Here is a 16,302-nt window from a genome sequence, read left to right as displayed (position 1 = left end):
CAACTTTTGTCCTAAAGTATGCTTTCCATCAATTTACCAGGCACAGAAGTTAAGCGAACTGGCCTGTAATTTCCCGGATCCCAACTGGATCCCTTTTTGAAAATCAGAGTTACATTAGCTACTTTACAGTCCAGAGCCTGTTGTGTATCAGAGTCTGATCTGTACTCATCCTGCATTACTACTTCCTGAAACCAACCAATCTCCTTTCTCCCTTTGTACTGTGTTAAGAATCTAGCACAAGCTCTGTATACAACTGTGCAATTTATTTTGTTAATAGCGCTGGGATTCATTTTCAATGTTCTATTACAGCCAGGCCCAGGAAGCCTTGACAAGTGTCAGCAGCAGCAAAAGATGCATTTAATCAATTTTGTCAGCCACTTTTGTCAGGAGAAGTCTCATATATAAACTATTATCACCCTATGTAGGTCTAGAAACAGAAGTTCACACCCCCATATTGAAGCAAAAATCAAGATTTACAGTTCAGGGAAAGGTGCAGAAAAGCAGTTAATTGACACAAGCTAGAAACCCTTTAAAAGTTTTATCTGCTGCGAGTTTGTCCTTCCAATGAATTCCATTGAAACAGATGCTTTCTCCACAACCCCATAGAACATTTGAAAGTCTACAAAAATGCCAATAATCAACACCAATAATACAACTTAACATTAGGACACGGCATCATAGAAGCTTATTTTTGTTGTTTAAATCTAAATTAAGATATATACTAAAGATGACTTCAGTAGATTAGTTGATAGAGTATTTATACCTCATACTACTTAAAGACATGCACATTGCAATAATGCCAGAATCATTCTTACAGTATTTGAATTATAAACATATCCAAATGGCATACAAAACAGTATCCCAAACAGACTGATTAAAATTAAAAGTAGATCAACTGAGTCAGTACCACAGTCAGACCAACAGAGTCTAGAAACAAGGAAGATCTAAATGCAGCTTTAGACGCTGTTGGGTTGGGTGCATTTTAATAAGACTCTGGAAAACAAAAGTATAAGTTATGTGCAAGTCCTAAACTCCTTGGGGGGGTTTCGCTCTCAAAAAACAGCTATGGAGGGTGGCATTTAAACTAGGAGTGTGGCACAGGGGAGTGGGTTCTCTCTTTCCTGACACATCATTTCCCCAAAGCAGTTCATCCCAGTGTTACACCCCTCTGCTGTAAAATTTTAACTACGCATCTAATAGCAACTTCCAGAGGAGTGGGGAGAGCCCCACTTTTAAGCCCACCTGCCGTAGAGGCAAACGGTCGGCGGCAAGGCGGGAGAGCCTGCCACCTGCTGCTCCCGGTGGCCAGGCTAGGCCGCCGCCTGCTCCCGCCAGCCAGCCAGCCACCCGCTGGCAGGAGCAGCCTGCTTCTTCTGCCTGCCCCCCAAATCTGGCACTTTCCGGCTGGTGGGCTGGCCAGAAAGCCAGCCCTCCACTTCCACCCATCAGTTCTCAGTGGCCGGGCCGGGCCAGACCGCCGACAACTCATCCCTATTTTTGTCCCCATCACTAGTCCAGCAGCTGCTTGTGAACTCTTGCAAGAGCTGCCACACATGGGATTAGCAACAGGTACACCTAGGAGAAATAAATATATAGATGATTATGAGAAGCCACCAGGGGTAGCTATAACTGAGCAGATGGATTAAAAGAACCTGGGCCTCCCAGTTCCTGAGGGCCTTCCAGCTCCACTCCTCCCTATTTCCTTCATTGTCTCCCTCACTCTGAGGGGCTGCTGTGGAGGGAGCAAACACGGGCCCCATCTCCCCTAGCTATGCCACTGGAAGCCACAGTCTTCAAAGCACAGACTCAGTTGGTGTTGCTGAATGTACCATACGCAGTTACCTGACAAGACCACTGAACAAAACTTTCTGTGGGAGAGCAATTGTTTAAATGATGCCCTTCTAGTGAGAACAGCATATTATGGTTGTATAGAAATATATAATAGCAGGCTCATCTGCAATTTGCTTAATAACCACATAGCTTTAGAAACTCCTATAGCTTTAAAAACTCCAAATGCTATATAACATGTTCTGCAGTAGTTCCTTGAGAGAGTTTTCTATTGCACACATATATTCAGGGATTACATGGAATTGCAAGTGACTACTGTTTATCATCAGTGATATTTGGGATGACTGGGCCTTTCTTTCTTGCTTGCTGTTCTACACAAAGCTATAGCTATACAGTGACCTGTAGGTGCTAGCCTCCATTCAGGCATAGTCCAAGAACCATTTCCTTAAATATTCAGCTTTCATTAAAACAAAACAAAACAAAAATCTCTACTTTGTGGAGATGCAAGGAAAAGCACTGAAACAGTGTTCCATACAACTGCATAGTAAGAAGCAAACTATCTCCCAACTTTCAGGTTTCTGGCAAACAAATGCGAATTCAGAGGGATGACCAACCAGCACTAATTGTTTAATTTTATTAATTCAATTAAACAATATATTTGACTACTATATTTAGGTTCTGGCTATTCTGAACTAATTCCTCCCCAGCCCACCAAGTTACCTTTACATCCTCTCTTCACAAAATTTCCAGCTGTAGGACTGGTTCTACAGAACATACATAAGTCTGGACTTTCTTCATTTTCTAGATGCATTTTGACAGTGCAAAAGTGCAAAGCAAGTACAAAAATGTGTTTTTTTAAAAAGAAAAGAAAAAGAAAAAGAACGTAACTGCAGTAGCTTTTCCTCTTTTAAAAAGCACAGTTCTATAATTCAACAACTGAATAAACAAATAAATGACACCTTATAAGCAAACTTGGGGAAATACAATCTGGACTGTAAATAAGAACCAGGCAGTCACAATCTGTTTGTTGTTTGCTATGTATGACTAAGTTAAGCTTGAGAAAAATTACGACATTTCATATTGTGAAAAATAGGGGAAAGACAGAGTACATAATGTGGAGTAATTCCAGTCCGAATTGATAGCCAATAGCAAACGGAGTATACAAGAGAAGGATTTGACAGACTAAAATTGCCAAACAGAATAGGATTTGTCTGGTGGTGACTCAGGGCTGGGACATTTCTACAGCTGTTCCAAAACTGTTGAATGAATTCCCTTTGGGTATAAGAGTCTCTACATCTGTGGTCAGGGGTGCAATTTTGCCCCTGACCAGAGATGTAGGTAATTTTGGACCCGGACTTAGTAAGCTTACAAAATAATCATCTTATCCACATATATACACATTTTACCCACAGGTCTGGGTCAGAGTGCACTGGAAAGGGCAGGGGGAGACTACACTCCCAAAGGATCCAAACATCTTCTTGATCATTCACAACAAACCCACACATCTGGGCCAGAGTGCATTTGCAAGAAGAAGAAGAAGAAGACTATTGTGCAAGTCCCAATGGATTCACACAGCTTCTTGACCATTCACAGACTAACTGGGACACAACATGTGTCCCTTGCTCCACAGTTCAAACACAAACCAACTTGGACATATAGTGCATTCATGATGGGGGGTGGAATTAAAACAACAACTTATGCCCTTTGTTTTACAGTTCTAATGCATTTGAGCATAATGCATTTGGAAAAAATGTTTGTTTATTCAGATGTAACAGTTGGTTTCACTTTCACTAGATGTGAAGTATTGTATGGATAGAGGTAACTCTTTCTGGCAGTTTTACTATAGCGGGGGGGGACCTTTTTTTAAAAAAAAATCACAGGATTGACTAATTTCCTTGAAATAAAAACACACAGACTCCTGCCATCTTGGACTAAATGTGTGCCCAGTTTCAGAATTATATGCCCAGACATTCTAGAAATGTAAAGGGTTGGGGGGGGGTTGCACTTTTTAAAATGAAGACAATGGGCAGATTCCTCCACATGGGGGTGGAATGATGGTCCATAGAGAAGCTTCAATTCCAGAAGTTTTTGTAATTTTCTGCCTTGAAACAAGCCACCATGGAATTTTTTTATTTTTATTTTAAAAAATCAAATAGTCATTAAAAATCAACAGATTGATCTGCTTCAAAATCAATACACGCAGTCCTGCTAACCTGTCCTACATCTGTGCTAAATTACAGAACTCTAGGCCAAGCCATTCCAGTAATATATAAAGGAGTCTCTTATTTATTTTTACACTTGTTTCCCGCTATTCCTCTGAGGAGCTCAGAGTATATGCTTATTTTTATCCTCACATCAACCTTATGAAGTAGGTTGGGCTGAGAGACACACGACTGACCCAGAGTCACACAGTGAGTTTCATGGCTGAATTGGGATTCAAACTCATATCTTCCCAGTCCTAGTCCAACACTCTTAACAACTACACTGTGCTGGCTTTCCCTTCGGGGAAATCATGGGCGCCCTACTAGAGTGGGCACAGAGACTTGGACCCCCAGGTCCATGTCAAGCGGCAGCTAGTGAGGGCACCGCTGAAGGGATGGCAGGAGACACCATTAACTCTAAATTACTAGGTGCTTACCTCTCCTTCTGCTGCACTTGAAAGCTGCTGCAGCAGCGGATCGGCTCCGCCACTCAGCTGGTGGAGACAATTTACATGGCCAGCAAATGGCCTCCATGCATGTGCAGAGGCCAGCTGAGTGGTGGAACTGACCCTGTCTTCAGTAGCCTTTAAAAGAGTTCTCAAGCCTTTATTTTATTTTATTTTATTTTATTTTATTTTATTTTATCACCCAAACTTTTGTCTCTGGGTGGTTAACATTTAGATAAAACAATTGAAACACATATAAAAATGAAAAAAGAAAAAAGAAAAACAGTGCTACAATTTAAAATCAACCACAAAATTAAAACCTACAAATTTTAAACAGCTGAAAAAGCTTGGGTGAAAAGATGGGTTTTTGAATGTTTCTTAAAAACAGCCAGAGATGGGGAGGATCATCTCTTAGTAGGGAGTGCATTCCACAATCTCGGGGCAGTAACCGAGAAGGCCCGTCTCTATGTAGACACCAGACGAGCTGGCGGTAACTGGAGACGGACCTCCTCAAGTGACCTCAATGGGTGGTGGGGCTCATAGTGAAGAAGTTGCTCTCTTAAATACCCAGGGCCCAAGCCATTTAGGGCTTTATAAGTTATAACTAGCGCTTTGTATTTTGCCTGGAAACCTATTGGCAGGCAGTGTAACTCTATCAGCAAGGAGTAATGTGGTCTCCTTGAGATGACCCAGAGACCAGCTTGGCTGCCGCATGCTGAACCAACTGAAGTTTCCGGACTACGTACAAAGGCAGCCCCATGTAAAGCGCATTACAGAAGTCAAGTCTGGAGGTTACCAACAAATGGACCACAGTTTTGAGGTCATTGATCTTTAGAAACGGCAGCTGGCATATCAGCCAAAGCTGATAAAAAGTACCTCCGGCCACTGTCTCAACCTGAGAAACCAGGGAGAGGTGTGGATCCAGAAGTACTCCCAGACTACAAACCTGTTCCTTTTGGGGAAGTGTGACTCCAGCTAGAACAGGTCGGTCGAAATCATCTCTGGAGTTCTGACCCTGCACAATAAGTATCTCCATCTTATCTGGATTCAGCTTCAGTTTATTCTCCCTCATCCAGACCATTACTGCTTCCAGGCAGGAATTTAGAGAAGATATGCCAACTCTTGAAGAGGATGACATGGAGAAGTAGATCTGGGTATCATCACCGTACTGATAACACACAGCTCCAAATCCCCTGATGATCTCTCCCAGCGGTTTCATGTAGATGTTGAAAAGCACTGCAGAAAGTATGGAGCCTTGAGGGACACCATACTTAAACTCAGATTTCGAAGAGCAACAGTCTCCAATCAACACCATATGGAATCTATCTGAGGGGTAGGAGCAGAACCACTGTAAAACAGTGCCTCCCACCCCCTAACACCCTCAGACCTTCCAGAAGGATACTATGGTCGATAGTATTGAAAGCCACTGAGAGGTCCAAAAGGAACAACAGAGTCATATTTCCTCTGTCCATTCCCAATTGGAGATCATCCATCAGGCCGACCAAGGCAGTCTCCAACCCATAGCCTACACGAAAACCAGTTTGAAATGGGTCTAGATAATCAGTTTCCTCCAAGACTACCTGGAGCTGAGAGGCCACTACCCTCTCAATTACCTTGCCCAGCCATGGGAAGTTGGAAACAGGCCTATAATTGCTCAACTCTGAGGGATCTAATGCAGGCTTCTTTAAAACAGGTCTAATAATTGCCTCCTTAAGACAAGAAGGCACCCTGCCCTCGATCAGAGAAGCATTTATGATTTCCACCAGGCCACCTACAACAGCCTCCTTGCTAGATAGAATGAGCCATGTTGGACAAGGATCAAGAGGACAAGTGGTAGGCCTCACCGCTCCAAGCAGCTTGTCCACATCCTCAGAAGTCAAACTGAAACCGATCCAGTCAAAATCACATCAGAGGAGTTGTTGGACACCTCCAGTTCAGACATCAAATTAATTGTGGAGTCTCCATCTAAGTCAGCCCGAATCCGAGAGATTTTATCTGCGAAAAACTCTTTAAACACATCACATTGGTAACTGATGACTCAAAATTCTGGTTAAAGGGAGGGGGACCAGATACTAGTCCCCTCACAACCCAGAAAAACTCTGCTGGATGTGAACTCGCAGAGGCAATACAGGCAGAAAAGAACCGCTTCTTTGCTGCATGTATTGCTTGAGCATAGATATTTAAATGTGCTCTATGTCATAATCTCTCGGATTCGAGTCGAGTCTACTTCCACTTGTGCTCCAGTCACCTACTTTGCTGCTTCTGCCCCCGTAGATCATCCGTATACCAAGGGGCCAGTTTTGAAATGGGTCGGAGGGAACACTTGGGAGCAATCATGTCTGCTGCCCTGGTGAGCAAGTTGTTCCAATTCCCAACCAGGGCATCAACAGGATTACTGGCAAAGCCATCATTAAATCCCTCCAAGGCTTCTTGGAATCCTACTGGATCCAATAACCTCTTCGGGAGGACCATTCTAATAGGCCCCTCGCCCCTGCAGATGTGGAAAGTGGTTGTAAGTCCAACCTTAACCAGATGGTGGTTCGTCCATGACAATGGGGAGATCACAGGAGTCCCCACCCACGGAACATCACCCTGATCAGAGTAAAAGACCAAATCAAGCGTGTGACTTGCAATGTGCATCGATCCAGAGACCGCTTGTAATAGGCCCATAGTAGTCATGGATGCTATGAACTCCTGAGCTGCCCAGGACAAATTGGTCCTGAAATGAATACTGAAGTCCCCCAGCACCAAAAGTCTCACAGAATTCTGAGACCAATTTCTTGAGCTCAGTAAGGGATTCTGTTGGGCAGCGGGGCGATCGGTACACCAACAGAAGTCCCAATCTATCCCTGGTCCCCAAATTTAAGTACACACATTCAATATGGTCTGACACCCTAACAGGGACCCTGGTGAGGGAGATATTATCCTTATAGACCACAGCCACTCCATATCCCCACTTACATCCCCTCACCTGTTCCTCTACAGAATATCCTGGAGGGAAAAGATGGGACCAAACTGGACCACTAGCCTCCCCTAACCAAGTCTCAGTGATATATACCAGGTTGGCCTCTTCATCCATAATCAAATCATGGATGAGGTCCGGTTTATTTTGGACCAACCTGGCATTGCAGAGGAGCAAAATAAGGCTATGTGGGTTGTTGGCAGTGCTCCCCAAGGTCAAAGAGCTGGCAGGGCAGCCAGAAGGGGTGACTGCTGTTAAATTTCTGACTATAAGAACATAAGAACAGTCCTGCTGGATCAGGCCCAAGGCCCATCTAGTCCAGCATCCTGTTTCGCACAGTGGCCCAGCAGATGCTGCTGGAAGCCACAGGCAGGAGTTGAGGGCATGCCCTCTCTCCTGCTGTTACTCCCCTGCAACTGGTACTCAGAGGCATCCTGCCTTTGAGGCTGGAGGTGGCCCACAGCCCTCCGACTAGTAGCCGTTGATAGACCTCTCCTCCATGAAGTTATCCAAACCCATCTTAAAGCCATCCAGGTTGTTGGCCGTCACCACATCTTGTGGCAGAGAATTCCACAAGTGGATTATGCTTTGTGTGAAAAAGTACTTCTGTTAGTTGGTCCTATATTTCCTGGCAATCAGTTTCATGGGATGACCCTTGGTTCTAGTGTTATGGGAGAGGGAGAAGAATTTCTCTCTTCACTTTCTCCATACCATGCGTGATTTTATATCCTTCCCCTGGAACGGCCTGCTGACCTGCCAACATTATTTCTTCTATTCCCCACCACCAATAGCTGCCCCACATTCAACAAAAGCGCTCCCTGTCTCCCCATCTCCAGCAAGACTTCAACCAGTTGTAAGTTGGTTTAATCACTGTTTTAAATTTTAAAACTGTTTTAACATTTAGTTTTTAATTGTGGTTTTATGGGGAGGGGTTGTAAACCGCTATGGGACATTTGTGTGTGACGGTATAGTATTGTAATACATAAATACATTTCACATTTACATCTGTCTTCAAGAAAGATGGAATTAGCAAAGTTAAAACCAGACACATACTCAAGCTCTTAGCTTTTCTATAAACTGCTATCAATGCTTCATTTCTCTTTGCCGAAGAAATAAATGTGTGTCGGGACTTTCCTATACCCACTGATATTTTACTAGCTTAGGTCTTCAAAGTTCACAGGTTGATTGTAGAAACATGAACTCATTCCCTGCCTACAACTACCTCCCAACCGTTCTTTTGCAAAGACCCCAACTAGATACTGGCCCAGATCTAACTTGTAAGTTATGGGGCAGTAACTTTCTATATGGGAGTCATAAATGATTGCAAGATTCTGATCTAAGCTGGGTTCTAGTAACTTGAAGGCATTTTTTAAAATAAGATAGCAATTTTCTCTCCAGCTATTGCTCGATTACTGTATAGTCTGGACCCACAGCTAATAGAACTGATATCTGTAAACTAAATAAGTTTGGGGTTGGGTTTTCTGTTTGTTTTATTTAAGACCAGTTAAAGTCCTAGACAATGAATGATTTTATGAAAAATGACAATTTAAAAAAAACACTTTTACATACATTTAAATGAACTAGCATATGTAAGGTGATAAAATTGCTATTTTTTAAGGAAGTGCCCGAAATGTTTCAGAGGCTATTATGGAAGCCTCCAATTTGTTTCGGCTACTGGGGCCATTTCGGAGACAGAGGGAGTGCTCCCTTAAGGGTGGGGGAGGGTGCACTTACCCCTCCCACAGCATTTCCACCACCAGCATTCCGTTGTCTCAAAGCCCCTTGGGGCAGCAACGTACCTCCCTGCTGCTCCATTGTCATCCTCGGCTGGAAGTGGCTGGAAGTACCAGGCATGTGGGCAGCTGTCATGTACGCGTGCGTGCACAGCAGACGGGCGCGCATGCGCACACAGTGGGCACACGCGCGACTAGTACTTCTGGCCAAGGACGGCAACGGAGCGTCAGGGAGGTATGCTGCCACCCCGAGGGGCGTTGATACAATGGAGCGCAGGTGGGGGAAATGTGGCGGGAGGGGTAGTGCACCCTCCCTCACCCTTAAAGAGGCACCCTCGCCACCTCTGGAACACAGAGACGTGGTTCCGGGCACATCCCTACCATTTTTCCTCTTTAGAAAAGATGGAAACCACATCTACCTCAAAGCTAGTTTAGTCCTTCAGTATGACTTCAAATTCTATGATCACACACATTTAAAATAATGATGTGATGCAATATGTTAAAAAATGTATATGCATATCAATAGCACATAAATATATGCACTTTTATCCTCCAGGTAAAAGTTGATCAATGTTTCCCACTGGAAGAATGACTACTTGCACTGTTGCTTCAGACCATTGTTCTTCATTGGTCTGAGGGCTATATTGAAATGCACCACCCCCACCCCCACATTTCTGCCAACATTTTTGTCAGCAGTAGAAATGGGAGAGGCAACATTGGTGGGAAAGGGGCCCTTTTTAATGTGCTGCCAAAATTAGAGGGGGATGGAAAAGCTTATTTAGAGCAGTGACACAGTTGCCTTGGATTTTGAAACAGGAAAAGCTCTTTAGCAGAAGTAGCTCTGTCTGTCTCCCTGCTGATGCTATTTTCCTTGCCAGAATGCAACAGGAAAAGTAGTGTCATGTGACTAATCCTTCCCAGTGCATTCTGGGAAGGAAACCTGTGCCAGCAGGTGGACCAAAAGCACAAAAAAATCAGAGTTTTTTTGTGCTTTAAATACAAACACTAAAACCACTAGCCGGCTACCCCCTTGAGTTTCCCTGCAGCTACTATAAGTCCCCCTGCCCCCACCACAAAAGCAATAGGGGTCTGGCCCCTCTTTCATGCCCCAGCAACAACACACACATACTCTAACTCGACTAACTCAGAACTATGTTTAAAATATCACCCCCCAATTACCCGTTCATTTGGTACCTGTCCCTGGTAAGTAGAAGTTGCCTTTATAAAATAACATTAGTGGCAACACGCACGGAGTTGCCATTGCTGAGGTTTCAGCCCCCTCCCCTGAGCTTCCTGGAGTTCAGCCTCTCAGAGAGAAGTGGGGGATAAATGCATCCTGACTCCAGTAATGCCCCATTTAGTGCACAGCCTGCCACTTGACACACTGCCGCTAGTGAGACTGGTTTCAAACTGTTAAGTATAACATATTATAGGACCATTTGTGAACTGATTCAGACTGTGGCTAAGTAGAGCATCCTGCCTACTAGGAAACGGAGTGTACAGCAGCTGGACAAGATATCAAAGCACATAAGGAGGGAGGTACACCCTGACCGTGATTCTTAGTTAAGGAAACCGGGTGCTGCACGAATCTTTTCACCTATGGAATGCTGGCAGCATTTGGAAGACTATGTTCATATGGCCAGTTCCACACCACCACTTATACCACCTGAATAAATGTGTTTTGCACTCCTGCCTGAAGGCTACGATAGAGGGAGTGTCTGACAGTGTCCAGTAAATCATTCCATTTCACAGGAGCAACCATTGCAAAGGCCCTGTATCTTGTACAGTCATTCTTGCTTCCTATGTTCTATGAATGATCAGGAAAGCTGACTGGAAGAGCTTAATGAGAGGGGGAATATGGCCCAGTGTTCTGTAGTTGCCTTTGCAAAACCACTTTGCTGTAATTTGCTCCTACATCACATCACGGGGGGGGGGGCGGGCGTGGAAACACCAGTCGTAGCTCCACCTCTCCTTTGTGATTAATTGCTGATATTTGTATGAGAAGCACCCATGTAATCTGGGCACCTCCCCCATGGAATCGGAGATTTTAGAGGTTACCAATGTGATGTAGGACTCAACCACAATGAAACAATTTTACAGAAGCAACCATACTACAACGGTATCTAGTATATCAGGCCTTATTTTATCATCCTTGCAGCAGCCTGGAGAAGTGGTTGGTTATCATCAATTTACCACATGGCAGTTACAGACTAATTAAGAGCAACTTGTTCAGGGATAATCTGGCACTTCAGCCCTGCAGAATTCAAATCAACACATTGAAACCACACAAACAACTGCTATCATGTAGTAACAGCAAAACTAATTCTATATAAACAAGGTCCACACTGAACTACTGCAAAGTTTTCTATACATACTAGTACAGCATCATATGCAGGTGCTCAGCGTAAATAGCAAGAGAATCTTCCTCCTTAAATAGTATTGAAAACTATAAAATAAACAGAGCTCTCTATTAATATTAATAAACAGCCCATTACAATTTTCTTATTTCCTTTCTGATGCTTCCTACATTTAGCTGCCACTCTAACACACTGCCTCATGCTTCTCTAACAATGAAACTCCACATCATGAATGGTGGCGGTGGGGCAGGGGGAGGTAAAAGGAGGAAGAGAGAGATGTTCAGACCTTTGACATGAAGTAAGTTAAGGATGCTTGTGCTGGTATCCACGAATAAAGTCTGTCCTCTTTCTACTGTGACATTATCGCCATCTTGTGGTGGATATCCATGAAGCCAGCTCATATTCTTTGACCACTGTCCACAGAATCGTAGAGGGAGGGTGCTCTAAAATAAAATAGCAAGGAGATTTAGCAACACAGATATTTTTTTCCAGAAGAAAACATGCTTAGCTGGGTAGATCAGTTAGATTTAAAGCCTAAACCATATGGGTGAATCCTTATCCGACGTGCCTTTGAGGACCAATATATTAAAAGCATTCACCCTCCATCCTTCAAATGATGCTGGCATAAAGTTGGGCGGGGCGGGGCGGGGGGGGAGTTATGAAGCAATCCATCTAGCTCAATGTCGTCGACAATGACTGACAGCAGCTCCTCAAGTTTTCAGACAGGAATCCTTCCCAGCCCTACTTGGGGATGCCGGCGATTAAAACTGGGAAGTTTTGTGTGCAAAGCAGATGCTCTTCCACAGAACTACAGTTCCACCCCTTTCTGAACACATTGGTGTCCACTACAGAAACAATCGCAATCCTGCTTCTGGGTCAGTTGGACTGAGCCCTCCCCACCAAAACAGCCATGAAAGACCAACCACTCTGTCTGAGAGAACCAAGAAAGGAAGGGAGATGAAGACATGTTTGCTCTCCTCAATCAGCTCCAAGATACCAAGGATAAAGAGGCTGGTGAGGAAGAAAGCAGAAGCAGATAGAAGAATAATGCAGGTTATAGTATAAGTTATTAGTTAGAAACATCATTTTTTTTCATTTATCAACTTCCTGCCAATCCTGGTATCATGCATCCTAAATAAATATTTTACCCTTTGAAAGCAGTTATGGGTTCTAGTCTGGGTGTATTCTGAGCAGAATATATCCCATCCCATATTCCCGCCTTGACAGTGCTCAGATACATACATTCTAGGACTGTCCTGCTTACCAGTGTTCCCTGTAAGAGGGAATCCCAGATGTCCTTGACTACAACTCCCAGTATTCTCAGCCAAAGCCCACTGCAACTAGGGATTCTCGGAGCTGTAGTCAACAACATCTAGGATTCCCTTTTACAGGGAACACTGCTGCTGACCCCCAATTCAGGAGGTGGCAGCAGCTATTTCTTTTGGGGATAGGTCTTAATTTGGTTTATTAGTTTATCCCTGCAGGGCCAGAGCCTTAGGTTTCTCCCTACAGACAGATTTTGGTGGTAGTTGCTGTTTGGTTCAGCAGTAAGGTTTGTTCACAATTTTAGAATATTATTTTTCAGCCTGTCTCTTCTCCCCACCCCCATTTCATAGACTCATAGCTTCTATGCATTTAATTTTAAAATTGTGAAAAAATTAAGAATTGTTGATTTTATGCATGTTTTCTTGAATAGGCTACTGGAAAGTGCTGCATTTGGCAATGCCTCTGAAAAGAGACTGGAACTGTAGTTCATGCAACATTCTGTTTCTTGCGTCCTACCTGAGGCAAGGCACACAACACCAATTTTGGCTCACCTGTAGTTACCTGTATATTTCCCAAGCCCAATTCAAGGGTCAGTACTTATCTTTAAAACTCTAAAATGCTTAAGCCAAATGAACCTGACAGAGTTGTTCTTCCTATATTTTTTCAGATGTGCTACTATTTAAGGTGTGCTGGTCAGATTCTGCTCCAGATTCCAAACTAACCTTCAGTTAAGTTACTCAAGATAAGAAGCAGGGCCTTTTTCCTCATGGCACCCATGCTCTGGAACTCCCTGCCAAGGGAGATTTATCAGGCTACCTTCCTAACTGGTTTCTATCACCAGATGAAGACCTTTTACTTAAGGAGGCCTTTTCCAGCTTTTAATGGGTTTACACTGGAGGAAGGACTGACTACTTTTAAAATTTTGCTTCTGAAATTTTTTACTGATTGTATTATTTGCAGCTGCATTATTACTTTTACTTATTGTTTACTATGTATTACCTTGGGTATCCTGTGTGAGGAATGGCAATTGAAAAGAATATTAAATTAAAATTGCACCTTATTTGGTTGGTATTTAGGATAATAATAATAATAATAATAAATTACATCATAGGTACTCTAGCTTTCCTCTAATGAATTCAGAGGGTTACTTATTTTTGCCTTAAAACAACCTTAAAGGGCAGGTTGGGTTGAGAAAGACACACACAGAGATTTGCTCAGGGATATCCAGTGAGCTTCAGAATTGAGTGTAGATTAAAGCCTGCTTCCTATCCAAGGTTATATTCCAGCCGCTGTACCACATTACATTTAAGGTGCCAGCAGAAGCCTTTGACATCACCTGTACTTCTGTGGGGAACTAGTGCATCTCACACTGTATTCTGGGTGGAGTCAATGATTTGGGCTTCGCCTGGGGATTTATTGTGGGAAAATAAGTCTTTCATTAAAGAGGAACTTGCTTCCCCACAGTGTCTAATGGCAAGGAACACTGCCCATCAGTTCTAGGTGGATAGGACTGCAGCATCTATTATATTAATTCTCCTGGGTGTGCCTTGGAATGTGCGTCCCAGAGCCCAGCTGATTGGCTGGGTGGCGGACGCGCCTGATTGGCCGAGGCGCACCCAGGAAGATTGGTTGCCGCAGCAGGGGCCCAGCTGTGGAGGCCAGAGGTGGCGGGCCGGGTCCGGCCCGGCTGTAGAGGCAAGGCCCAGGAGGGGGGAAAGAAGGGGGGGCAGAAGTGGCAGTGGGGAGGAGATGTGGCTGGGCCCAGAAGCAGAGACTGGGGCAGAAGGTGGGGAAGAGGTAACCGCCGGCCCCAAAGAATGCACAGATGCTCTGTGAGGGGTTGGCTAGTATTACTTTATATGTCCAGTGGAAGTGCTTTGGAGCATGCACATTTCCTCCTAAAAGAACTGCAGGGAAAAGCTGGGAAAAGCTGTAAGCTGTTTTAAGGGCCCTGTAGATCTTCTTGTGAGTAGTATCTCAGCCAGGAGTGCTTACTCAAAAGCCACGCTTCTGCCATTCTTTGCCACTTTGCTCACAAAACTAGCAGAAAAGTGTTCCCAGAGGAGGGAAAGCAAGAGTAACTTGCTTTTCCTTTTCTAGCAAGCCGTAAGTAGTAGTTAAGTGATGCCAACACAACTTTCTCATGTAAGTCATACATACTCTACATATCTGTTTTCATTATTTGTTATTAGTAAAATTTATATACTGCCTCTCATTAGCAAATCCCAAGGCAATTACAAGTAGAGAACAGGACTTCCTCCTGTTCTATTCCTTTGTTTCATGGGTTTGCTTTGCTACTCCTGAATTTCACTTTAATTAGGAAAATTTCTAAACATTGATTTTGGAACTGGAGCATGCATTGTTTGAGGCAGCTTTCAGTTCCTTCAGTTCACTTGGATATTTCCCCCCTCTGTGTTACTGAGCTTTACATGTGCATTGATAAAACACTACAAATGTCATTATCATGTAATCATGTGATTAACCACATCAGCATTCTTTCAGGATAGTGTTTTACTAAAGCACACATGCACTCATGGGTAGTAGTAAAAAACTAATAATATAAAAATGTCCAGACAACGTACAATCACATCAATATTGTTTTTTGAAGCAGTGTTGTATCAGTAGTGTGTGCCTGTGGAAACCGGAGGGGAGACACACGAATTAACTTCAGGAACTAAAGGCCAGGAAAAATACATAAGTACAGAGCTCCGTACAAAATTCAGCAAAAAAATGCAACAAAAATCCTCTGCTGTTCCATTGGTTCAGTTCAAAACCAAGAACAGATCATTCAAACCTCCAAGGTCTCAGGAGAAATACTGGGTGAGGAAAGTCTTGAAAGCATTTCTAATGACAAGAAATTTCCTGAACGAGTATGCATGTATGATGTGAGTGAAGGGTATAGTACCAATTCCCCAGATACTGATTTCTTTCTTTCTTTTTAAGCTCTGATAGTGTTATGTGTAAGCATGCACACATATGAAATTGCACAGAGCTCTGAATATAATGGGTGGATGGGAGGCTTGGTGGGAGGCATCTGGTTTGTAGAGAACATAGTTTTAGCATAATACAACTTCTTTTGGTGTAATGAAAAGCAGACAGGTATAGCATAGTGTGATCTGCTGTCCAGAGACAGATTGAAAGAATGAAGGCTCTGACCACATGCCCCGCCGCCTTTGGCCATGAAGCAAATTTAGAATGCCCACAGTCACTTGGAAATCGGGACAATTGTTATTAGAGATGTGCTGAAACATGATTTGGCTTCCGAATCACAGCACAATCCCTTGAAAATCAAAGGCTTGCCTAGCCCCTTTAATGCGGAGGAGAGCAAAGAGGAGCTTCTAAACCTGGCAGAACTACAATTTGTATTTAATCGGTATTATGTTGGGACTAAATCCAATGGTATGGAGTCTAAATTCTTAGAGTTCTTTAAATCCTTGCTATGCTTGGCCTATTTCTGAGTATCTCTGGTGGTTTGGTGCAGCTCAGTGTATCCTCTTGCTTCTCTTCCTCTCTCCCTTGCTATCCTTCTTTCTCTCTACTTTCGATGGG

The 16,302-nt window shown here is 43.5% G+C and overlaps 1 protein-coding gene across 1 annotated transcript in view; it reads right to left on the bottom strand.

The window, feature by feature from the left end:
* The window catches only part of PKHD1 (PKHD1 ciliary IPT domain containing fibrocystin/polyductin), a 436,391-nt gene that overhangs the window by 243,479 nt on the left and 176,610 nt on the right, over positions 1–16,302 (bottom strand). Inside the window, exon 30 of the mRNA XM_053273219.1 lies at positions 11,774–11,930. Coding sequence (XP_053129194.1) covers positions 11,774–11,930 — 157 coding nt within the window. The remainder of the gene's footprint in view (positions 1–11,773; positions 11,931–16,302) is intronic.

Source organism: Hemicordylus capensis, chromosome 1, assembly GCF_027244095.1.
Source record: "Hemicordylus capensis ecotype Gifberg chromosome 1, rHemCap1.1.pri, whole genome shotgun sequence".
NCBI classification, from domain to species: domain Eukaryota; kingdom Metazoa; phylum Chordata; class Lepidosauria; order Squamata; family Cordylidae; genus Hemicordylus; species Hemicordylus capensis.
Note: the sequence above shows the minus strand (reverse complement) of the source record. Positions and strands in the feature narration are given on the sequence as shown.